This window comes from Dendropsophus ebraccatus, chromosome 15 (genome assembly GCF_027789765.1).
Source record: "Dendropsophus ebraccatus isolate aDenEbr1 chromosome 15, aDenEbr1.pat, whole genome shotgun sequence".
Taxonomy (NCBI): Eukaryota; Metazoa; Chordata; class Amphibia; order Anura; family Hylidae; genus Dendropsophus; species Dendropsophus ebraccatus.
In genome coordinates, this window is record NC_091468.1 from 71,232,136 (window position 1) to 71,259,222 (window position 27,087).

The following is a 27,087-nucleotide window of genomic DNA, read 5'->3' on the forward strand; positions in this document are numbered from 1 at the left end:
TATATATATATATATATATATAAAACACATGCTGGACATATATATATATATATATATATATATATGTATATATATATATATATATATATATATATATGTGTGTATGTATGTATGTCCAGCATGTGTTACAGGAAAACACCCCACCACCACCACCACAACCTGAAGCAATTTTCATAACTGAGTAACCGCGTATGTATAAAACTTATGTGGTTAATGGGCTACATACCTACATTGTGCGCCATTCTACTGTCTTTTGTAATGGACATGGGAGATTTTCTTAAAATGTCTTACTTGTTTTTGTGCACTTTTTTATAATTTTGTTAACTCTTGCCTTTTTCCTCAGGGATTTAATAAGCTTCCAATCTGCATGGCCAAGACCCATCTGTCTCTATCTCACCAGCCTGATAAGAAAGGAGTGCCCACCGGCTTCACTCTGCCCATCAGTGATGTGCGAGCGAGCATTGGCGCCGGCTTCATATACCCACTAGTGGGGACGGTAAGTATCATCTAAAGTGGAATTATAGTCACCGATTCCCTTTTTATGTTGTGTACTTGTGGCCGCCTGTGCAAATGGAACGTTCCCCTTCAGTTTTATGATTGCAGGTGTTATACCGAGTGTCAGACAGCTCTTATAAACCAAACTGAAATCAGCACAGGACACTCCTCTCCTCAGGTTGTGTTTAGTATTGCAATCCAGGTCCATTCACTTCAATAGGACTGAGCTGGAAAAAAACACCTTTAAACTGAGGTCAGGAGATGTATTGTTTCTGGAGGTAAGCGGCCATGTTTTTCTAAGCCAGAACAACCCCTTCAAGAGGCTTTCTTATTAACTTTTTTTTTTAAGGGGTACTCCACAGTTGTGTGTTCACACGAAATAAATGCCGCTATTTCTGGCCATTATATAGGTTGTATATGGAATTTTTTTTTACCAGGTTTCATCTATTTTTTTTTTTAGCTAGTAGGTGGCGACTTGCTGCTATTATTTTGTAATAATATACTGCACAATCTAATAAGAAGCCATATGGAGGATACTTTACAGGGTAGTAGTGAGCAGTGTAATCTGTGAATCCAGCTCTGGGTGAGATGATGGAACTACTACAAACTGCAGCCATAACTTTGTCTATCTTTACAGCCGCTCCCCTTTCTTCTCTTCTTCTTCTTCTTCCATATAGCTCTATAGACAACCTGTCACCTGATCTCTCAGAAAGCTGATGTGTGAACGCTCAAGACAAAAGTGGCTCATAAGTGGGGGAGAACAGGGCCTCTCCTTCTCAGCTAACATAGCTAAACCTGTAGGAACCGTTTTATATTCATTTGGCAAACCTGTCCCTTTCTCCTTTTATGCTGTTCTTTTCCTCCCATCGTTGTCTAGGATACCGACCACCTCTCTGCTCTAAAAACAGTGGTCTGGCTGGTGTGTATACAGCTATACCGTAAATGTATAGAGTTATAGTGTGTATATATACAAATATACGCCTGGAGTTGAGGTAAAGGAAGAGTTAACAGTATGGTAAACCTGAAGATCCCATGGATAAGTAGCAGAGACGTCTAATACTGCACAGGTACGGGTCAGTCTACATCACAAGTGACCCGGATATGAGGCTGGCCAGAATCTAGCTATATATATATATATATATATACATTGTATGAGGGCATTGTGTTGTAGTGTGGGCCCCTGACCTCATTTCCTCTTGTCCATCTATACATAGAACGGCCCCATAGCTGCGCTCACGTCCAGCTGGGAGGACTCTCTATTTCCGCCTGAGCTCGTCTGCTGTGTTATCTCACCCACCCAGATCGCTCGCTAGTCTTTCTGCCTCACGTACGCCGAGCAGGGACAGCTGGCTGACTTTCTGTAAGATCATCCTTAAGAACAATGATGTACTTGAAAAGGGAAGTCGTTCCTGAACAAAAAGTTTCCTGGGATTCAGGAAGACTTGTCACATGTGCTCCTCAGCCTTGGAAATGGCTTTCCCTGGGCTTGTTCCATTCAGGAGTCGGGTGACGTGCAGATTGTGTGAAGTCACCCACCTTGTCACAGCTGAGAAGTTTTCTCGCCTACACCAGTCATTTTCAGGAATTTAGTATTGTGTAAACTGAGAAGGAACGTTGATGTAGTTCACGTCTTCCTATCGATGATATCAGATAATGAATGTAGTGACACATCAGGAATGTAGTGACACAGCAGGGGTATGACCATTTCTTTACTAGACTGGGGGCATCATTGGGGGTAAATTACAATACTAGGGGCATCATTGGTAAATTACAATACCAGGGATATCATTTGGAGTAAATTACAATACTAGTGGGATCATTGGGAATAAATTACAATACTAGGGGTATCATTGGGGGGTAAATAACAATAATAGGGGTATCACTGGGGGTAAATTACAATACTAGTGGGATCATTGGGGGTAAATTACAATACTAGGGGTATCATTGGGGGGTAAATAACAATAATAGGGGTATCACTGGGGGTAAATTACAATACTAGGGGTATCATTGGGGGGTAAATAACAATAATAGGGGTATCACTGGGGGGTAAATTACAATACTAGGGGTATCATTGGGGGTAAATTACAATACTAGGGGTATCATTGGGGTAAATTACAATACTAGTGGGATCATTGGGGGTAAATTACAATACTAGGTGTGGTAACCCAGAGATGCTGGATGGAACTTACAAGAGCAGGTGTTGCGGTACCGCTGAAGCACTATTCACGGGGCTTGGAGTGATACATGCCTTCCCTGGGTCCCAGCACACACCCGGTGTACGTGTAGTCCTTGTCGTCCCTTATCAATCTGCCTGGAACCAAAACAAATATCTGACATATCGGGTGGGTTCGAAGCACTTAACAACATCACATTAATTCACTTAAAGGTGCCGCACATTCCTCATAAACACGGACAACTATATCCACGTTACTCCAACTATGGTTTAATCCTTTGAACACAATCCAGAAAAAACGATGAAGGTCACAGCTCTCGGCCTCCAGGATTTGCTGGTTTATTGACCACATGTGTCCATGTGTGTATTGACTCCTGTATAAACCTTTATGATGCAACTACAAAGTACAAGGTGCCACATAAAAGTAGATGGAATCCACTTGTATCTAATTAGTGAAAAAATGCATAGAAAGTCCAAAAATAGTAGTAAAGAAATGTGCCAGTTATACAATGGCTACATACTGTCTCGACATGTGTGAGTGTGATGGGGTTTTTAGAAACTGAGTGCTTTCTTTTGCACTATATAGAGCCGGTGTATTTGACTTTGCTCTGCCTTTGGAACCAGATGTTGGTGGTCTCGGCTGCCCCTAATGGTCGGTAACCTCTGTAAGTGTCTTGGGTCACTTGGACACTTGTCACGGTAGCCTGGAGTGGAAGCAGACCCACCCGGGTTGTTGGTACCGCCATTCACAGACAAGGGGTAATAACCCAAGTTTATAAGGTGGTGTGTGTGGGCACAGGTGCTGACAGATTTGACAAGAGTCCCATGCGTTTAGTAAAAAATACAATTCTTTACTGAAGTATGACTCAAGTATAACAGTATACATAATAACAGTAATACCAATCTTGACACAGAAACGTTGGTGCTGACACACAGGAATTGAGTGCTAGTAGACATAGAAGGTGGTTTGTATTGGAGGAGTTGCCAGAGGAGCCCTGACCAAAGTAGTGAATGTGGTCTGCCGGAACAGGAGTAGATACAGAAGAGATAAGATACTCATACTCATGGATGCCTATTCTGGCTCTGAACCGCTTTATTCCCCCTAGTTGCGATGTACCTGTCCTAGGTGGGTAATACGAGCCCCAGTTGTCGATTATCTATGTGTAGCAGACTTCCGAGGTTTCCCAGTCATCTTGCGCTGCGCAGTAGGATTCGTAGACCTTGCACAGTAGCTTTGTCCTACTGCGGTCAGTTTCTCTTTCTTCAGGAGACTGCAGTTTTTAGAGAGGTTCCTAGCATGGGCAAGGATTATTCCTAGGTGGCTTCTTTCCCCTAACTTGAGCTTAGCACTGCATTCTTGCTTTAGGCTCTAGTAAGGAAACTTTGTAGGTAAGCAGTGTCTCACACTTCTGTCCGCTTGGACCTCCAACAACTAACTCCTCACTTCCTCCCACTAGGAACTAACTCATACAGGGGCTAGAACGAAACTCTCCTGTGGGTGGTGGGGCTAAGTGTGTGTGTGTGTGAGAGAGAGAAGAAAAGAGAGAGGTTAGAAGAGAACAAGCATCTCTGATTGGTCAGCTTATAACACATGGTACAAAAACAATTAACCCTTGGTACTTCAGCTGTGCAACAAGTTAGAAAGTTTGAAACTGTAGTGACACCTAGTGGGGAAAAAACAGTACTACACCTGCCACTCTTGCGAACCTGAGGGAATGACTTAGGGCCCTATTCCACCAAACGATTATCGTTTGCATATCATTAACGATTAACGATCTCAAACGACCACTATTGCGAAAGACCTGAAAACGTTCACTCATTTCCATTGAACGATAATCGTTACTTATGATCGTAATTGCGATCGTTTTTTCTTCGCTATTTATTCGCTATTGCATTCGTATCTATTGCGAACGACCGAACGATGTCTTATTCAACGCGAACGATTTGCGAACGAGCAACGATAAAAATAGGTCCAGGTCTTTTAAAGCGATCAACGATTTCTCGTTCGGTCGTTAATCGTTAACTGCATTTCAACCGAACGATTATCGTTTAGATTCGAACGATTTAACGATAATCTGAACGATAATCGTCCAGTGGAATAGGGCCCTTACTAAGGTGCCGTAGACGGCACCAGTGGTGGGAGACCACATAAGACTTTTATATTTTTGCAGTAGTAGGACACCCTTATCACTGTATACTTTTCTATACTTTGCATTCATATAAAATAGCTGCTGCCTTCATTTTCTCCGCTGTAGTTTGAGACTCCCGCTCTCCTCATGGATGGACAAGTGTGAAAGGGATAGTTTACCAAAAATTTTCTTTTTCCGGTCAACTGGTGCCAGAAAGTGCAATAGATTTATAATTTACTTCTGTTAATATCAAATCTTTCCAGCACTTATCAGCTGCTGTGTGTCCTGCAGGAAGTGGTGTATGTTATGTTTTTCCAGTTTGGAAAGCAGGAGAGGTTCTCTATGGGGATTTGCCGCTGCTCTGGACAGTTCCTGACATGGACAGAGGTGACAGCAGAGAGCAATGTGTCAGAATGGAGAGAATACACCACTTCCTGCAGGACATACAGCAGCTGACAAGTATTGGAAGAGTGTAGATTTTTTTAACAGAAGTAAATTACAAATCTCTGGAATTTCCCGGCATCAGTTGATTTGAAAGAAAAAAAATATGGATGAAAAACCTCTTTAGGGTGCATTTTCACGGACTTTTAATGATCATTGGCAATGCTGTAAGATTAGGAGGCGTGCACACTGTGCATAGAGTAGTCCAAGGAGCTTTTGCCCATTTTAGATAAATGCAGAGTGAGAATTGCAGCCAGTCAGTTACGACCCCCCTGTTATGCTGAAGTGCTTGGCTGCATTTACTATCCCTATGTTCCGCATGGCACGCTAGCAGCTTGGGAAGCTCTGATGTGGGTAGAGATGAAGGCAACTCCAGCATGCTCAAGCCCGTCCGATCCTGGCATTTGAGTACTGGGGGCTGAAGAAGTTAGATGCCGCCCTATGGAGTCCTGGGAATTAGGTGTACAGCCTATGACTCCACACAGCCTTACATAACTCTGCCCCTATTGGGTTACATGTGAATATTCACAAGTGTCTGTATAATTCCCTGTTACTTTCAGCCACAGGTGACCCTATACTTACTATCCACAGATCACGGCATAATTGCCAACCTTATACTTCTTCACTCCTATGAATTCCACCTACAGACCCCCCATAAGGTGCAGCCTATGTTACACGAATAGTTGGCAGCCAGTATATCTTCTAACCATACTCCACCCCCTGTAATTGCTTTCCTCCTTTGTCAGCCCCAGTTTCCCGACCAATAAAACTTTATATTTTTGCAATGGTGGGGACAGTTTAATTAGGATAGGGCTGATGTGTCGCTCTGCTACTCCTTCTCTTTTATATGGTGGGGCTCCGCTATTGTTTGACCCCCCCTGGGCCTGGTTTGTATTGTGTTGTGCTTGGCCCTGGTTCCCATGCAGCATGGAAGACTTTCGAGGGAAAATAAACTAATCTTTATCTGAACATATTGGCAATAGCCCAAGAGTTGAATTTAATTAGCACTTGTGTGTCTTTTCTCTCGGTTCCCTGTGACCCTGACCTGGAGTCGGCTCATGTGCAGGTGGAGCAGTGACATCACCAGTTGGCTGTAGCCGCCACCACTATGGCGCTGGTCCAGGAAGCCTCCCGTATATCGCTGAGTAAGGACGGCAGCTTGGGTTAAGCAGTTTATTTGTGAATCTCTGTGACTTTTTGTTATACTGAGCGGTTAGGATTATTTTTTTGAATTGTTGGAGTAACATTGCCTCCCTCTTAGTGACTGTTCAATTTATGGCTAAATGTATATGGTTATTATACAGGACTTCACGGCCCAAGAATAGCACAAAATAACTGTATAAACTCAGAAAAGGCTAGAAGGACCAGAAAAGACCAAAGCTCGGGTACACTGATATACTCCCCAATATACACTTATTCCAGGAAATGCTTATAAAGGGCTTTTTTCCCTGCACTTACTACTGCATCAAGGCTTCATTTCCTGGATAACATGGTGATGTCACTTCCTGGATAAAATGGAGATGTCACTTCCTGGATAACATGGTGATGTCACTTCCTGGATAATATGGTGATGTCATGACCAGACTCCCAGAGCTGTGCGGGCTGTGGCTGCTGGAGAGGATGATGGCAGAGGGATGCTCAGTGTCCCTCCAGTGTCCTGTGTCCCTCTGCCATCATCCTCTCAAGCAGCCACAGCCTGCACAGCTCTGGGAGTAGTGACATCACCATGTTATCCAGGAAGTGACATCACCATGTTATCCAGGAAGTGACATCACCATGTTATCCAGGAAGTGACATCACCATGTTATCCAGGAAGTGACATCACCATGTTATCCAGGAAGTGACATCACCATGTTATCCAGGAAGTGACATCACCATGTTATCCAGGAAGTGACATCACCATGTTATCCAGGAAGTGAAGCCTTGATGCAGTAGTAAGTGCAGGGAAAAAAGCCCTTTATAAGCATTTCCCGTAATAAGTGTATATTTGGGATTTGTATAACTTTTGGGGGGCAATACAATACTTTAATAATAATTTTCACCAGACTACTCCTTTTTAAAGGGTTGTCCAGTGATGGGATATGAGATGTTTTTTTGTAGTTTTTATTTTTGAGTGTGAAGCTAAAACTCTATGGAAATAAACCCGTGTTTTACTCGCTTTGCTGTTTTTACCTATAAATGTTTGATAGTCTGAAATCTTCCTTTTCAAAGATGATTTTAGTTTTGGGGGAAAAAAAAAAACAGAAGTTGCAGGGAACCAAATATTGATGAGAGATTGTCGGCCATTAGACGTGTATTTGCACTGGGCTCCTTCCAATGTCTCCGAGCTGGATAGTTTCCGCATAGGAACATTCAAGCTTATCGCAAAATATGATGCAGATTTGTTGCGATTTGCTACTCCGCTGCGATTTGCTACTTGCGAAGCTATCCTAAAGGGGAATTACACTCAAACATATGATGATGAGACTAACAATTATCCATCCATACTTATCTATTCAGTCTCCTTCCCCTAGTTCTCAGTTGCTACTTTCTGCTGAAGACAAAAAAATTGGTGTGTAAGCTTTTCTCTGTCTCACCTTCCTCCCCCCTCCCTTCTGAGACAAGTCCCTATCTGCAACTTTGTATCTTCTTTGTAATGCTGGGAGGGTTATTCTGAGGTCAAGTTGCTGACAAACTCAATGTGATGATTCCTCCCGCCATTACAAAGTTGCAGATAGTTTTAGTGTCTTCAGCAGAAAGCAGCAGCTGAGAACTGGGGAAAGGAGACTGAATAAATAATAACAAGTGTGTAAGAAATTGTTAGTCTCACCATGGGCAGCAACGTATTGCAGGTAACCCTGATAAAGTACTCAGACCTAATAGGCAGCAGTGATATGTGGTGTTTGTTCTGTCTATTGCCTATTTTTAGGTGAATTATTGGATTTTTCACCCAACTTCTATTTATGAACCAGTATTCCATGGGCAAATATTTTTAAGATGCGGCTTTTTTTAATTATTTTTTATAATCTGCCTGTTCTGGGCATTTGCTCAAAAATTTGCTCCTGATTTATCATTTGCAACTTTAAGACGTTGCACAAACTGGTGGAAGCCAACGTCCCGTCAGTACCAGGTGGATAGGCTTGTGCAATTTTTCTCAGATTATCCTATTCGGCTGAAAAGAAAAAAGACAAATACTCTGTAGAAAAATCCGACTTTTTAGACTCTATAGTAAATGCCCCTATTATGTCCATACGTAAAGTCAAAGTGTAGAAAGTGTAGAAGCCCCAGTGGGAATGTGCCCCGTTTTCCCAGTAGTGACCAGTCTCCTCATATATTGCATTGTAAACCTCTTAGCTAGGCCATCAGGATTCCATTGTTAGTCTGATTCTCTTTGTTCCTGCCAGTTACATACTTTGTCCGTGAAGTTAGAGTTAGCTGAATAACGCGGCGGAATTTCAATGAACTCCACCTCTGCGGGTTTTGTTTTTGTATACACTCGGGCACAGCGCCGTATATGTAGTTGTGGTGGGACCTAGTACTGCAGCTCTAAATAGGACTAAGCTGCTATGAGCCATAGTACAAAGAGCAGCCGCACCCGACCACTGCCCCTTCATACAGCTAATCGGTGGGCTTACAGGGAGTCGTCATCTATGGCTTAGATAGAAACCAGACTTTTATCCTGTTTCCCTTGCTCCAGCTATAGTCATCCACTTGTGAAACTTTCAAGTAGGGACAGAAACTTATGATTTAAAGGGACTTGGCTGCTTTATCTGTTCCTCCCCTTCCCTGCTTCCTCCCAGGACTGTACTTCCTCTCCTAGACTCCAGGTGGCGCTGTGCATTATAACATTCTGCAGGGTGCGGTGATCAGATCTAATTACATGGACTCCGGGAGATGAATTTCCAGCCCAGGGATGATATCTGCAGCGAGGTATTTCTCATCAGGAAGCGTGTTCTTTCTGACAGCTGGAGCTGGTTATTCCAATTTGCAGAGGGTCCGATATGAGGCAAGCACTGGGGTTTTCTTGGAAATAAAGAAAAAAACCTGACAGACCACCGAGGTTACTTTACAGAGGGATGAAAGGTTTGCTTGGGTGAAACCAGTCACAATTTCAGTCCAACTTTTCACTTCTCGTTATCCCTGCTTCTCTGCTTCGTAGAAGGTTGCTTAAAGGGAAAGTGTCATCAGCAAATGACTTGCTGTATAAATAAAAAAAAAATATGTTTAACATGAAAACATTAAAGAGTTTTTGGTGAATTTTCTATCTATATTGTAAAATAATCCTGATATCTTGCAGTTCTCATTCTCACCACTGGTGCTAAAACTAAGCCGAGACTTCCTGTTGTGTCTGTGGTGATAAGAGGAGGCTGCTGTAAAGTGATCTGTACAGCATTGCAGCGTCATGTGACACCAGTCGATAGAGGAGACAATAGCAGCTGCCTGTGGAATGACCTCTTCACAGGTCACAGAGTGCACTCTGTAATGTCGTATATTCATCTCAAGGGGACAGAATCTGTCTGTTGTCTTCTATGTCCATGAGTCTAGCTGTAAAGCAGGTCACTAAATGCTGTTAAGAACAGCCCAGGCAATATGGCTGCCCCATAATTAATGTACAAAAAATGGGGGGAAATTTTTTTTAATCAGAAAATAGAAACCGATTAGAATAAAAGAACAAGTTTGAGTATTGCTCTCTCCTCCTGCTGCCGACATACTCCCACAGCCATACCCTTACACGGCACTTTCTGAGCTAAACAAATCCTTGGAAATAAAATTGAATACCTTCTTTAAAGGGGTTATACAGGATTAGAAAAGAGTTACTTTCTTGGAAAAACAGCACCACCCCTGTCCTCAGGTTGTGTGTGGTATTGCATTTCTGCTTAATTAATTTTAATGGAATTAGCTGCAAATGTTGTTCTCCAGCGCTACACAAACATGGCCGCTTTTGCCCCTCTCTTGTCTCCAGTTCAGGTGTGGTTTGCAATTAAGCTCCATTTACTTCAATAGAACTGAGTTTCAAACTGCACCCAATCTGGACATAAGCAAAAGTGGCCATGTTTTTGTAGCACTGGATAACCTCTTTTAAAGGGGTTAGAAAAACATGTCCACTTTCTTCCAGAGACAGCAAAGCTCTTGTCTCCAGCTCGAGTTGCGCTTATCTTTAGATTTTAGAGTCTGATCGTTCGGCATTTGATTATCAGTATCTGGAGAGGTTGGATGCAGCCCCAGGGAGTCTGGGAAAACATGGATATAGTGTATGGCCTATGACTGTATCCGTGTCTTCCGGGCAGCCTTAGGGCTGCATCCAACTTCAGCCATTGGTAATAAAATGCAGAATGACCGGACTTCAGCATGAGCATGTACTTAAGGGTATGTGCACACTACGGAATCTGCACGGATAACTCTCTGCAGACTCCGACACTCTCACATTACAAATCTCTGCCGCTTTCTGGGACCAGATTTTTTATTTATTTTTTATGAACAACCCCTTTAAGCAATGGCCGTCAGTGTTGCTCCAGGTGAGTTTTCACCGAACACGACCTTTTACTGTAAAATATAATTCTAAAGAAGTCTTTTATTCCTGAGCGTAAGTATATTTTTAAGATTTCAGAACCTGTCCGACTATTTGTTCAGGATTAGATGAAATTTCTATTGGAGAAGATAAACCTTTGTCACCGGGTCGGTTAGAAACCCAATCTCCTCAGAAGGTGCTTGTTTGCTTTTTCATCCAATCCTCCTTATTCCGTCAGTCCTGGGAGGATGAACCAGAGGAAGTGGATTATACGTGTGAGTAACTTTCTACAGGTGCTGCAGATTACGGCTCCTCATTACACCCAAGTGAGACGCCTACAAGTGTTTGTTTCTTCCTGACGGGTATAAGCTCGGCTTCCTGACATCGGGCAGCAGGAGCCGCCGGCCTGATCCGCTCTTATTGGTCCTGTGTGCGCTACATCAAAAGCCATCTTTACCTGGTTAGAAGTGCTGAGGCCGCGGAGACTTAGCAAAACACGCTTTGAAATGTGAGAATATTTGATGGGTCAACAGGCGCAGGTTTAATAGAAGATTTATGGGGATGAGAGCACTCCATTATGGAACAGTCAGGAAGCATGCAAGAAAAAAACAGGGCAGGTTATGCAACTTTTTTCTCTGTTTTTTTCCGGGATCAGTGATGTCCTGGAGAAAGCATCAATGTGGTGTCCGTTTTTCATCCGTTTTTGTGGATCCACAAAAACGGATATTAGGGTCACAAGGTGGAGGCTGTCAAGGGCTTCAGTAAAAAACGTATGGCGCATCTATGGGCGATTAAAAATGACCCAAAGACTTCTACTGGAGCCTCAGTTCTTCAAAAATAGACCTTGTAAGTGCAGACTTTTTGCCGTATGGGGGTGGGGAGATATGTGCACTGCTCAGAAAATAATGGGAACACTTAAACAACACAATATAACTCCAAGTAAATCAAACTTCTGTGAAATCAAACTGTCCACTCAGGAAGCAGCACTGACTGCCAATCACTGTCACCTGCAATCAGCAAGACCCCCTCAATAATGGAGGGTCCTGCAGGTGGGGAGCACACACCACTTCTCACTACCTAGGCTTTCTGGCTAATGTTTTGCTCACTTTTCAATGTTGGTTGTGCTTTCACACTCGTGGTAGCAAGAGATGGACTCCACAACCCACACAAGTGGCTCAGGTAGTGCAGCTCCTCCAGGATGGCACATCAATGCGAGCTGTGGCAAGAAGGTTTGCAGTGTTTGTCAGCATAGTGTCCAGAGGCTACAGGCTACCAGGAGGCAGGCCAGTACACCAAGAGACGTGGAGGAGGCCTTAGTGTCCAGAGGCTGGAGGCTACCAGGAGGCAGGCCAGTACACCAGGACACGTGGAGGAGGCCGTAGTATCTAGAGGCTGGAGGCTACCAGGAGACAGGCCAGTACACCAAGAGACGTGGAGGAGGCCATAGTGTACAGAGGCTGGAGGCTACCAGGAGGCAGGCCAGTACACCAGGAGACGTGGAGGAAGCCGTAGTGTCCAGAGTCTGAAGGCTACCAGGAGACAGGCCAGTACACCAGGAGACATGGAGGAGGCCTTAGTGTCCAGAGTCTGGAGGCTACCAGGAGGCAGGCCAGTACACCAGGAGAGGTGGAGGAGGCCGTAGTGTACAGAGGCTGGAGGAGCTACCAGGAGACGTGGAGGAGGCCGTAGTGTCTAGAGGCTGGAGGCTACCAGGAGGCCAGGACACGTGGAGGAGGCCGTAGTGTCTAGAGGCTGGAGACTACCAGGAGACAGGCCAGTACACCAGGACACGTGGAGGAGGCCGTAGTGTCTAGAGGCTGCAGGCTACCAGGAGGCAGGCCAGTACACCAGGACACGTGGAGGAGGCCGTAGTGTCCAGAGGCTGGAGGCTACCAGGAGAGGTGGAGGAGGCCGTAGTGTACAGAGGCTGGAGGCTACCAGGAGACGTGGAGGAGGCCGTAGTGTACAGAGGCTGGAGGCTTCCAGGAGGCCAGTACACCAGGAGAGGTGGAGGAGGCCGTAGTGTACAGAGGCTGGAGGCTTCCAGGAGGCCAGTACACCAGGAGACGTGGAGGAGGTGAAATGGAAAGTTTGATTTTGTGGGATAGGCTAGTAGATAGAGGTTATCCGGACTTACCTTATTTGTTAGTGAAGAGAAATAAGGTAGGATGAAGAGGAATTGAAGGGGAAAAAAACAAACAAAAAAAAGTACCATATAGAGAGGGTCTACAGTGTCGGGGAATACTGTCCAAAATTAAGACCTACCCTTAATATAAAAAAAGCCTTATATTTTTTTTTTTGTCTGAAAAAAAAAGGGTTTAGACCCTGTGTTCTCTTCAGAGAAACCCTGTATTGCAGCTGTTCAGCATGGTTGCTGCTTGTCTTGGAGCCGCTCGTGCTGACGGATACGCAGATGGTTTCTGGAGATGTATTGCGGAATGTTTCAGGAGCGTCGCAGAATGTATCATCGTGCTGCAAGAATTTACAATGGGCTGTAATAGTGAGTCATATGGTTACATGGATTCTGTTGGCCTTTTTTTTTTTTTTTTTTTTTTTTTTTTTTGAGCACGACTGTATGAGCAGACTCTACGCCATATACTTAGGGAGGGGGTGGGGGGGATTGGTGCTTAAGGTTAATTTCATGTAGTTCATAAATCGTCACGGGAAACTGCTCAAAAAGCTAGAAACATGATGCAGATTTGTAGACTCATGTTTGTGTATCTCATGTAATAGAAAAGTGGGTTATTTCTGGAACATTTCCCCCTATGATAACTGGGATTTAAAGCCCCCCATGTTAGTAGGTGCACTGCACAGTTTTTGCTGCTGTAAGGGTCTGTTCACACAAAGGAATTGAAGAGGGAATTTTTCTGCTTGAAATGTCGTCTTCTTCAGCTCTGGTGGAATAGGCACAAAATGCAGAAATACAAAACCCCAATGACTTCTATGGGATTTCTCTAGCGGAATGACCTGTCAATCTGCGGCAGAACATAATTCTGTTATGTGAAGAACCGAGTGGGAATCCCATTGAACACTATGGCACATTGTTCTGTACATATTTACAGGTGGAATTTCAAGCGGAATATGTGTAAAATTAAGCGCAGATTCCCCTTAAAGTGCCTCGCCTATTGTAGTGCGTACAGCCGCCACTATCCGCTCACTGTGCTATGGAGCGGGATTAGTGATGCCGGGATCCATTACTGACTCCAGCACTAATGGCTTCTGTGCAGTGAAATTCTCTCCTAATACTAAACCATTAGCTCCGGACCCGGGGTCCAGTGTTTCACCATCACACTCATCAATCTCCATTGATCATTCTGGACTTTTCATAGTTGTGTTGTGTTTCACATGTAAATGATGATTTCTTCCTTGTTCATTACAGCTGGTCAGGGTATATGACAGGGTGTGTGTATGACAGGGTATAAATGTATTACAGGGTGTATGTATGTATTGTGTATATTACAGGATGGGCGTATATTACAGGGTGTGTGTATTACAGGGTATATGACAGGGTGTGTGTATTACAGGGTATATTACAGGGTGTGTGTATGACAGGGTATATGACAGGGTGTGTGTATGACAGGGTATATGACAGGGTGTGTGTATGACAGGGTATATGACAGGGTGTGTGTATGACAGGGTGTGTGTATGACAGGGTGTGTGTATGACAGGGTGTGTGTATGACAGGGTGTGTGTATGACAGTGTGTGTGTATTACAGGGTATATATGTATTACAGGGTGTATGTATGTATTGTGTATATTACAGGATGGGCGTATATGACAGGGTGTGTGTATTACAGGGTATATGACAGGGTGTGTGTATGACAGGGTGTGTGTATTACAGGGTATATATATATTACATGATGCGTGGATATTACAGGGTGTATGTATTACAGGATGTGTGTATATTACAGGGTGTATGTATTACAGGTTATATATATATTACAGGATGTCTGTATTACAGGGTGTGTGTATATTACAGGGTATATGTATTACAGGATGTCTGTGTATTACAGGGTGTGAATGTATAATACAGGGTATATGTATTACATGGCCAATAACAAGTAGGTTGAAGTTGCTTGTAAAGGGCGCTGTAAAATTATAAAACCTTATAAAATAGATGAGCGTATCCTCTGCCCGCACTGACCTCGTTCTGCGCTGTTATAGTCACATAAAGAAATGTTTGTTATCTAATAGAACCATTGCTATAAGTTGTTTGTTACAATATGTTTACACTGAGGAACAGGCGAGGAATTTCAGGCTGAATTCGCGCTTAATTTTACGCATATTCCTCTTGAAATTCTGCCTTTAAAGTATGTAAAAAGCAATGTCCTATTGTGTTCTGCTGCAGATCCACTTTTTGCCCAATGAATTGATATGTTTCTGTTCTGACACAGTGCTCTCTGCTGCCACCGCTGTCCATGTCAGGAACTGTCCAGAGCAGGAGAGGTTTTCTATGGGGATTTGCTGCTGCTCTGGACAGTTCCTGACATGGACAGAGGTGGCAGCAGAGAGCACTGTGTCAGACTGGAGAGAATACACCACTTCCTGCAGAAGTAAATTACAAATCAACATTACTTTCTGAAACCAAATGATTCAAAGGGAAAAGATTTTCACCAGAGTACACCTTTAAGATACACTAAGCGATTATCTGCCGATAATCGTTTAGTGTAATAGGTCATGCACATGCACAATGTCAGCTGATCATCCTCTTTCAGCATATATATATATTTTTTTAATGAGGTCTATAAGGACGGTCTGCGCCCCCCCCCCCTTTCTCCTCCCCTCCTAATGTCCCGTGCATGTAACAGCCCCTGGACAGCGAGCAGCGAACTAGGGGCAAGTGAGCGCTGAGCTGAGAGGTGATCACTCCTGCCTGCTCCTAATTATTGGGACATGTAATACAGCCCTTACACACAGGTCACCGGAAACTTCTCTGATACTGTTAGATTGCTGCTGAAGTTTAATAACTAGAGGTTTTCATTAAAACTGATGTGAATGGCGGTCGTGGGATGGTGGTCGTGGGATGGTGGTCGTGGGATGGTGGACGTGGGAAGGTGGACGTGGGATCGTGGTCGTGGGATTGTCGGCGTGGCATGGGATGGCACTGAACAAAAAAAAAAACTGACCTGTGTTCACACCCGATCAGACCTCACCCAGTCTGCCAGACATGTCAAAAGTTTAGATCAGGTCTCGGTCCTGAGATCAGCTGCAATTGTTAGTCAGGTTAATCACGCAGTCAACTAATCGAACCGGTCACATAGGTCTGACTCGTAATCATTCAGACCAGACAGCCAGAAAAAGAATAATGGTGCCTTTACACAGACAGATTTATCTGACATTATTGAATCCAAAGCCAGGAATGGATTTGAGAAGAGGAGAAATCTCAGTCTTTCCTTTTATGACCTGTTCTCTGTTTATAGTCTCTTCCTGGCTTTGGCTGCAATAATCTGTCAGATAATCTGTGTAAACACACCATTAAGCTCACAGCCGCATGCTTCACTGGCTATGATTAATGATGGCGGCCGGCCTCCGTCTCTATTAGATCAGATTGCATCAGGTCTCGGTTCTGACACTTTGTACATAAAATGATACATTAATTACAGCTTTAAGAAATAATCAATCTTGCCAGGAGAGAAGTCGTCCTCCAGCCCCGTCGGCTGATATGATGAGCTTTGGCATGCGGCTGGTAAATGGGGCCATTGTGTTACGTAGTGCTTCACATTACACGATGATGCGTCCCGTATGAAGTATTTCTCGAGGCGGCAGTAATTTGGGAATCCTTTTCCTCGGCCTCGGGCAGTATTGCGCGGCGCAGCATATGACTTTATTCAGGTCACACCTTATTCTTAAATAAATCTCCTTGTTACAGCGAGATGCAAGCTGTGCCCTGATTAATCTGACAAGTCTTACAGCATCTGGGATTCCGAGTCCGATGAGCGGGAGACATTGCAAATATTTAGATGGAGACTATGGCTGCTCCCTAAGTTACCGCTATAAATCCTTGTCTAGAAGAGCAATAGTCGTCTGCATCTTCTCTTCCCAACATCTGGTGCGGACGATTAACCAGGACTGCTTAGTGAGGTTACATGCACTTAAAGGGATGGCACCACCTAGATTATCTATTACTGATTAGAGTCAGATACAGAAATTGTTCTTTTATTTTAATGTTTAAATTTTTTTTTTTTTTTTTCACTTTTTGTACATTGTTATGGAGGCGGCCATCTTGCCTGGGATGTTTTTAACACCACTTAGTGACATGCTTTACAGCAAGACTCATGGACATAGACAACAATAGACAGACTCTGTCCCCTTGAGATGAATGTGAGACATTACTGAGCGTTTTGTGACCTCTGAAGAGGTCATTCCACAGGGAGCTGCTATTGTCTCCTCTATCTACCAGTGTCACATGACGCTGCAATGCTGTACAGATCACTTTACTGCAGCCTCTTCTTATCACCACAGACACAACAGGAACGCTCAGCTTAGTTTAAGCCCCAGTGGTGAGAATGAGAACTGCAAGATATCAGGATTGGATTGTATTATAATTAGAAAAGTCACCAAAAATTCTTTAAAAAAATGTTTCAAGTGAATGCTCTATCAGGTACATTTGCTTTAAGTTTTGCCCATTGGTAGAGCTGTGCCAGGGCAGGGATTCTAATGGAGCCGCATCATAGAGGGGCTGGCCACCTCCAGGGTTTCACCCTCGGTCGGTGCCTGTGATTAGAACGGCGCTGTACACAGGAATCGGGCCATGGTTTAAAAAAGGATCACAGCACAGCAAGGACTTCATATTAATTACTTTATTATTACAAGAAGAGCTGAGCAGATTGATATATAACTGTGTGGAAAAGATTTAGTACAACTTGTAACATGAAATCCCTCCTAATTCTTTGAGGAGTCCAGTGGGCGGAGTCACTCAATGGACTGGACTCTTTAGCCTGGACACATCAGAGACTTCAATCAATAAATTACAAGTTATTCTGAATCTTTTCCCATAATGTTATATATATCAATCTGCTCAGCTCCTCTTGCTCTATAACCTGATGCTGATAGCTTCATGATGATGAGTTCCCTTTAAGTGCCCACAGATCAATCTCCAGAAGTGCTCAGCATTCCCTGTAACTACTTGCATCTGATTGGCAAACACTGTTCTCTAAGGACTGGAAATGCCGACACTTGAAGTTATTGGCTCCACCCTATGGGCACATGCTGCTCCATTTTTTTTTTTAACTCTATAATACATGGACAACCTGAGTATTCCAGAATGAGACATCACGAGCAGGACTTCTCTCTTTGAGGTCTTCAGGCCCTAATAGGTCACATGGACAGAAGAGGTCCTGATGGGACAATCCACCAATGCAAAGAGAAGCCATCAATGCAAAGAGAAGCCATCAATGCAAAGAGAAGCCATCAATGCAAAGAGAAGCCATCAATGCAAGCTATACCCCATGTCTGTGCTTCCCTGTGATGTCGTACTGACTCTATACAGCATAAAATACAATTCTTTTACTGTTGGTCACAACCATTACATGTGCGGCCAGACGCTCACGAGGATTATTTTACTGTGAAATTATCTAATTAATTAAATTATCCGAGCCAGTAATTGTTTTGCCCAGGAATCCGGTCGACTTCCAAGAACTCTTTAAAAAAGTTTCAATCTTGTTGGTGTAGGCCATTCAGAAAGCCGGCCTGTTCTGTGTAGTCGCCGTTGCCGTCTATTCTTTTCATTGGCAGAGCGTAATAAGCCTGTAAGATGAGATTCTTATTCAAGGATAAACAGTATTCCGCACACCATGTGAAACGCACGTTCCTTCCAGATCCTCCGCCATGGGCTTGATGAATTTGCCCTCAGATATCTTATTTTCTATGGGCGTGTAGACATATGAATATCAAGCCGTCTCCTGCAGGTCAATATTTTCAAGCTAGAAAAAGAAGATAAAGGATTTGGGCCACGGTGACGAGAGTTGCAGATCCGCCCCAAGAGTTGGCAGCAAGGCAGGGAGGTTCTAGAAAACAAACGTCTTAAACTAGAGAGAACCCAATATTTGAGGGCTCCACTGTACACCCAAAGGGAGACTTTAATGAAGATAGGAGAGGAGAGAGGTAGGAGAACACCGCTCTTAAATTATGCCCGTCCCTTTTCCCCGGCCGCTGCACGCCTCTTAAGGCGTCCCTGTCCATCCCTGTGCCCGGCGCAACAGATCTAGACTTGTTTCCAGCAGGTATAGATTTGTATCATAATTAATGCCTACAAAGGGGTGTAAATCATGATAAATGAGGCGCTGGAGGAGGCCATGCCTCCTCCCCACCTTACCGCACCCGTCCATTAGGTGGGATAAAGCAGGCGTACACAGGGGAATCTGCACTTTCTCCCTGGCGTACGGTTCATGAATGGCCCCCTATATGTTTAGGATCTCACTACAGATGAGTGAATCTCTAGCACACTTGGGTGGGTGAGCCTGAACCTGAGTGTGCGGCATTCTGTTACGGTTGGATCCAGGCCTAGAGAGTCTCGGAAAACATGGATATAGCCGACTGCATTCACCATCTGCAGCCACCGGTAATAGAATGCCACACGCTCGGGTTTGATAAGACGCATGCACACTGGAGATTCGTCATCTCTAGATTTCACCTATTTTTGAGGTAGTACTCCCAGAAAATAAAATCCAAAGTCAGTGGTTATACTCTCAGCATGATGACGCAGGCGCCATTGTGGCCGAGTGTTTAGCATTCACCCTTGTGGCACATCCTAGCTACCGAACAGGACTTGGCCATCCCTTCCTATAATGAGTAAAGATGAGCGGAACTTTCGTACTTTCGCTCTGAAAGCCGCTCACTCCAGTGCGATGCCTGCGATCCCGGGTGCATAGTTACGCTCCAGGAATCTGCGGCCGGGATCTTCCAGGGAATTCAAGATATATTCCCTGGATTTCCGGGGAATGTATCCTGAATTCCCTGGAAGATCCCGGCCGCAGATTCCTGGAGCGCAACTATGCACCCGGGTCTGCAGGCATAGTAATTGAGCGAAGATGCCGTCAGACCAAAGGTCCGACGGATCGCTCATCCCTAATGATAAGATCCACCACATTTATTTATCTTCTCTGCTTGTAGAATATCTGAACTGAAATCCTTTATAATATATATGTATTCATACATCCATAGATGGCAGATTAACCCTTCCTTTCTCCTCACAGATGAGCACCATGCCAGGACTACCCACAAGACCTTGTTTCTACGACATTGATCTCGATCCTGATACAGAGGAAGTAAAGGGATTGTTCTAGACAAGTTACAGGTAATCTATGTTCCGGTCATCCATGTGCTTTGTAATTCAGTAAGTGTTGGCTTCTCGATGGGATACGATATGGCAGATCATTTCTTTCTGGTCCGTTATCAGTTCAGTTAATCTGTTTGGTCTGTACTTAATTTTTTTAAATGTATCAGAATTTCTTTTTCATCCTTGATCTATTTCCTTTAGCACTAAGACCCGGACTGATTAAAAGTTTTGACATGTCTCCTTAATGTCTCTATGATATAAGAGAAACAGATTGCTGATCTCAGAGACACCAGCCAAATGGTAACACTCCCGGCTGCTGGCTAAAGCGCTCAATACAGTGAAATCCTGAATGCATTGCCCCCTGGGAATCATGAATATGCAAAAGACCCCATGGAGCCTCATTTAAGAGTCTCAAAACACAGGTCTAGCCAGATATTCATGTTTCCCAGGGAGCAATGCACCTAGGACTTTACTGCATTGAGCGCTTTCAGTAGCAGCCGGCAGTGTTATCGTTTGGCTGGTCTCCCTGAGATCAGTGATCTGTTTCTCTTATGGCTCTACTAGGCATTGCTCCCACCTAGCCAGAATCCTGCTCCACACTGATGAGGGGCAACACCCCGAAACAGCTGTATGTGGATGGATACCTGGCCTTCCCTTTTGGTTTTGGTGGTTTCCCTACAGGAGGAGGAATTTGGAGACTCTTAAATGAGGCTCCACGGGCTCTTCTTTTGCATATTCATGTCTCTATGATGTCTCTAGGATGTCTAGTTTTCTATGATGACAGCGACACTTTAATATTCATGGATTCCTGATAGAGCCAATACTTTATATCTAATCAATAGAATGTTCTCATAACCTGATAGGGTAAGCTCTTCATACAGTACAATCACTTCTGCTGGTCAGCGTCCCATCTAACAGAATTTTCATCTGGTTTCATAGCTTCTTAGCATTAGAAATGGAAACTGGCGCGGCAGCCGACATTGAGTGACAGCCTCACAGGACACTAAATGAGGTTTCATGCCTGCAAGTTACCATATTTACTGTGGTCTAAACCCTAATGTGGATAACAGGCTGGGATGGGATGACACTGTAATAGCCATCGCCTGAGTCCTGGCATGTAATACAGGTCACTCACTGCCAGCTGCTATTACATTAGGAATCTGTTTCCACTTGCTGTATTTTATATTGTGAAATGTAAAGGACATTGATGGAGTGATAGGCTTGTTAACCCCTTAAAGGGGTTATCCAGCGCTACAAAAACATGGCCACTTTCCCCCTGCTGTTGTCTCCAGTTTGGGTGGGGTTTTCAAACTCAGTTCCATTAAAGCAAATGGAGCTTAATTGCAAACTGCACCTGAACTGGAGACAAGAGTAGGGGGAAAAGTGGCCATGTTTTTGTAGCGCTGGATAATCCCTTTAATCCTAAAGATAATGGTCACCTTATCATATTGAAGCTTTCATTGCCTTAGCCGTCACTAGAACTTCTGTCCCCAGCCTGATGCTCCCCTTGTCTTGCTGGAATCTGTATCCTGCAGCGAGCCAGGGGGAGAAGCACTCAGCTGAGCACTTCTTCCAGCTCTTTCTAGTTACATGTGGAGATCAGAACATAACCGTCAGTAGTTTTGTGAAGTGACAGTAACGCTTAAGGCAACGTTGTTTGAAGATGGCTCTGGAGTCATGGGGATCACCAGGTGTCTCACTTTTCTGCAATCTGCTGTCCACAGCTTGTTGTCTAACAAGCGTGGGCTGTGTACCTGTAATTGGTGGCCAGTCTGTCTGCTAAGGATTAACTGCACAAGTAATTCTAGGCGCCCATCTCATCCCTTACCACTCATAAAGTTCTGGGCAGCTGTTGCTACTGCCATGTATGCGCCGTGTTATAGTTTAATATCCCCCCTCCCTTTAGCTTCTCGGCAGCAGCAACAGTTCAGTCCCTGGTGTAAATCCTCCTCTTGCACTGATCCTGCTGCTATTTCTTTCCTTTCTGCTATTTCTTTCCTTTCTGCTTGTTCAATCCGGCGCGATTTCTCCAGCGCTATATGATGGCATAACATGGAGGAGTACAGTATGTTGTGCTGTGATATTGGGGAGGGGAGGAAATACCTGTGTGTGCACTGATGCAAACAGCCCAGCCCTGGTTCTGCCCCCTGAAATGGAGAATATGAGAAATAGCTGCGCATCATGACACTCAGGGGCTCAATAACAGCAGCATTAAGACCACATTGTCAGACAAGTCGGAATTTAGAGTTGAAATTGAATTAAGAATACAGAAGCAAATAAATGTTCCGAAGACATAGCAAGTGCCATAGTGGAACTAAAGCCGAGCGTGTGATCAGCAGTCATATGGATGTAGATGATGCCGCGTTCACACTGGCAGGGTTTCTCCAGAACTCGCGGCATCCACTGCTGCTAACCCAATCCAAAGCGGAGTAAATCTAATAAATCTAAATTATGAGGTGCTGCTGAGGGGCACGGAGTGAACGTGATCTTATAGCATACTTGTGAGTCTAGGTTCACACTGCGTTTTTTGCAATCTGTTTTTGTGCATCCGTTTTGATACGTTTTTCTATTGACTTCCATTGTAAAAATAACGTATCAAAACAGATCCGTTTTTCTTGAATGACACAAAAATGTAGCGGACACTACTTTTGTGTCTGTTTATAAAAATCGGATCTGTTTTTGATCCGTTTTTTTTTTTTTACAATGGAAAAACAGATGCACACAAATGCATGTTTTTTTACATCCGTTTTTTTCAAAAACGCAGTGTGAACCTAGCCTTATCAACTATGCTCACTCAGTAGACCTGAAATCCATTCAGCCACTGGAAGTTCAGGTGTCCGTGAATACTCAAGACTCAAGACCAATTGGATCAGAGTGGGGGAGGGGTTGCGCACAATACCGACACTATGCAGTCATATTGATAGATCCCAATATACATTGTGTGGCAGTGTTCAGTGTTTTTCCTGGTCTGTGGATGAAGTCCGCTAGATGTCTGGCATCATCATCTCCATTGGCATTTACCTATTAAAGTCATTTATTCAATGACATGATGGCCCGAATTTATTGTAGCAAATGTGGAAGAATTCTGTTGTAACTTTCCCCAAAAAACCTTCCTTACACAATTCATGTCATATTTATAGTGTTGAGCAAAGTTGCCGAACTGTTCAGGTTCCACAACGTTCTCCAAACCTGACCACTCGGCTTATGACTCCCGGCAGCTGGAGAAGTTGGATGCTGCCCTGGGGCTGCAATGTTTTCTCCACATGAAATTTTTCATCATTTTACAGCTCAAAAATGGGTCAGGGAAACTTTGTGAACCTAGCCTAAACTCGCAGTAAGAATTGGGCTGGCTTAGTAAATCTGGGCCTATGTGTCCTGTATGTTCATCCACCGTGCAGAGAGAACAGGGAAATCGGTGCAGGTATTGTCTGGGATTCAATAGGGGGAAAAAATCTGAGACTCTGATGTGGTCAGACCTGGAGGTTCATGTTCCAGCACTCGGCAGTAATGAGCCATGGCTGACGGATCTATCATGTATCTATATGGTGGTTTTACGGTTTCTTTTACGTTTGTTTTTGTTCTAAGTGGTTAATATAGAGAAAGGTCTGTGAATATAATAAATAATACAGTAGGTTGAAGTAGCGGTACCTCTGTACTAAAGCATCCTCCTATATATGTATATGACGCGTGATTCCTTTGGCCTAGTCAGCAGAAATGCGCTTTACTCTGGAAAGATTTCTACTATGTTATAAATAATGCAGAACGTTCCATAAACTTTACTATTACGTCCATAAATTTAAAGATTGGACGTAAAAGCATCCATTAAAATTTCCTCCGCCCCCGTAACATGGATTTGTGCGGTGTAAAATTCTTTAATTAAAATTTTTATATATATATATATATATATATATATATATATATATATATATATATATATATAATATAATAAAATATAAAATATATGCCGCTGCCTTTTAGATATGCAATAGCAACTATTTCCTAGACAGGGTTTTTTTTTTATTTAAGTCCTTGTGTTACAGTTTACGCCGATCGGTTTACTCTCTAATCCATCTGGCACTGGATTCAAAGGTCCCCCGAGTCTTCACCCTTGCTCTTTCTTCATCTGGTACCTATTGTAAATGAAGTAGCGCACACAAGAGCAGTAAAGGACCAACAAAATGCTTATAGAACCCTATGGATGTCAATTTATTATACTCACAAACAAGGATTTTAAAGCCCATGAGGCCCACTAGGAGCACCCCCTCTCCTTGCACAACTCCTGGCTTCATCCTGGTCATACGTACAAGGATAAAACACTAAACCACCTGCGTATTGTTATCATCCCACTGTGTAGGGTTCTAGTGAGACCGGTCATGAAGATGGTGTCCAATACTGGAGACCAAACATGGTGGACAATCTGAAGCATAAAGCATATCGGGAAAGACCAGAAGGGAACCAATCACTGCAAATACTAATAGGGCGGCTAGATGGACCAAGTGGTGATGACAATCTTCTGTGTTTTTATATACGGATATAAAGCTAAATATCCTTCCTAATACAGCTTCCTACAGTCAGTCCTAAGACATGAGCTCACTGCTGAAGAATACTGCTTGCTAATAGTGTGAACCATCCCACCACGATAAGGTGGCCTCATACATGGGATGGAATCTACAGTAAGGGTCCTATTAGACAAAGGATTATTAACGATAAACGATTGCAAATGAGATTGTTTATCGTTATCCTGAAATCTTTCCCCGTGTAATGCTGTTTACACGGAACGATTATCGTTCAAATTTTCGCCAAAACGATCGCATCTGAACGATAATAGACTCGTGTAAACACAGTGAACGATCAATCGACGAGCGAGAAGTTGTTTGTTTTGATTTTTCATAATCTCTTATCGTCGTTGGTTGTTTGCTAAAAATGCGCAGATCGCTTTGTGTAAAAGTCTTTCACAGATTTTTCCCTATGTGTCAGATGGGCTTAAGCGATCTTAAAACAATTGCAATAATGATTTTTCCAAAAAACACATTGTTACTTCTAAATCGTTAATCGTTCAGTTGAGCGAATTATCACTCCATGTATACGCAGCATAACACAACAATTAGTGGACAAATGCAGAATGACAGCGAACAATTAACAATGATTTTAGGGTCCGATCTGAATGAACAATCGGTGAGACATGAACAATTTTTCGATTTAAGCTACGCACCAGGTATATACTTTGGCATGTTTCTGTAGAAAGGTGCTAATGGTTTTCGCTTTTAGAGTTCGTTCTGGCGCCAAGTGATTGACTCGTAGTGGAGAGAATAGAATCTGGAAATATAGGAGCAGCAATCCAAGTATTGCAGGTACTTTAATATAAGAGGTAATGGCCTCACACGCCTGACGTGCTGCAGATATAAAAGCCTCCAGCCTGGCACAGCCGTCCAGCTCCGCGCCATCTATAACAGTCACTGAGCTGCGAGGGAAATGGCCGGGCGGAGTGCAGACTGAATTCCACTAATCTTTCCTGTCTGGGATGGTCGTAAAATCAGCCGCCATCTTCTCTGTAGTCCATTAAGCTAAAAAGAAATCTAACCTATAACCCTATAAGACAATGTGTGACGGCGATGTGTACACTTCTCTATACCGAGTCCAGAATCAATACTTACCTACGGAACATAATGGAGGCTGGAAATGGTTACAGTGTAATGGTGTCACCCGCTGGCTGTGGTGCTGGTGTATATCGCAGAATCTCACTGTATACTCTAGGGAGCATTGCGCCTCATGCAGATCATTGCACCTTGTGGCAGAGAGTCTTAGAACATTGTACCTAATGCAGATCATCACACCTTGTAGCAGAGAGTCTTAGAACATTGCACCTCATGCAGATCATCGCACCTTTTGGCAGAGAGTCTTAGAACATTGCACCTTATGCAGATCATCGCACCTTGTAGCGATGAGACACTAAGCTTACTTTTCCCCACACTTGCATTGTGCTGCATGACCTGCTTCTTGGATTGGTGCCCCCGATGCATTATTTTTTTGGGGTTACGTTAAAGGAACTGCCGGCAACTCAACTGCTCATCCGTATCTCACTCTTACCTCTTGTTACATATTCAGATGACCAAGTTACGCTTGTCACTCATGTCTTCACCCTGGTGGCAAAAAGAGACGTCTCCAAGCTAAATACCTAGTGCCTCATATGGCCAGGCCTGAGGCGGTGGTCAGCCAGTTTAAAAAATACATGACCCATGACCAGCTAGAGGTCATTTGCACAATTGAGAAATCCACAAAAGGCTTTTTTAAGAAGTGGAAGATTTTTATTTGTTTTTCTTACACAAGCGAAAATTAGGTAAGTGGTTTTACCTAAAGATTTGACCGGTACCTTGGGGGAGCTAAAATGACAAGATTAGTGTGGGATGATCTGACGGCACTTTCAAGGGGATGGAGGATGAACTTTGGAGGCAAGCGAAGGTGCATGTTCACTATTCAAAAATCTCAGCTTGCACATGTCTAGGATATTGATAATAATTAAACCAACACATTTCAGGGAGAGATCCAGTATCTGGATCCTCAGGAATCGGCTTATGGACAGCATCTTCAAACAAGAAACCTACATTTTGACAGTGCTGTATAGGACACTTCTTCCCTAGTGTTTGTGACGTCTCAAACTTCATGACGACACGTATCTCCACAGACTGTGGAACTGCTTGAGGCCCTGCCATCTGCCAGTTCTACCCAAAATCAAAAATAGTTATAAGAATTGTAAACGTCCGATATCATGCTTTCCTATGGTACCAAATTTAGTTTTCAATTCCAACTGAAAGGAGGCAAAGCCAGGAAAAACATCTCAGCCCCCCAACTTTCCACCCTTAATCCTCTAAATACTGCCAACTTTTAAGATTCATAATGGTTCCTTAAAGGATGGTCACACCAAATATTCAATTGATTTAAATTTTTTAGTTTGTTTATTTGTAGTGTTTAGTTTTCTGCCATTGTCTTGATTTCACTTTACGGTCATTGTTCTCTATTGCACTATTTTTACCACCAGTTTGCGCCTTAGTCTAAAATATATTTCTGCTGCATTTTACCTAAAAGC

The 27,087-nt window shown here is 43.5% G+C and overlaps 1 protein-coding gene across 3 annotated transcripts in view; it reads left to right on the forward strand.

Moving 5' to 3' along the window:
* Positions 1–27,087, forward strand: part of MTHFD1L (methylenetetrahydrofolate dehydrogenase (NADP+ dependent) 1 like) — a 148,852-nt gene that overhangs the window by 104,035 nt on the left and 17,730 nt on the right. For all 3 annotated transcript variants that reach the window (XM_069955376.1, XM_069955374.1, XM_069955373.1), the window contains 2 exons: positions 344–496; positions 19,921–20,021. In XM_069955376.1, the coding sequence (XP_069811477.1) occupies positions 344–496; positions 19,921–20,010 (243 nt within the window). In that variant the 3' untranslated portion in view covers positions 20,011–20,021. The remainder of the gene's footprint in view (positions 1–343; positions 497–19,920; positions 20,022–27,087) is intronic.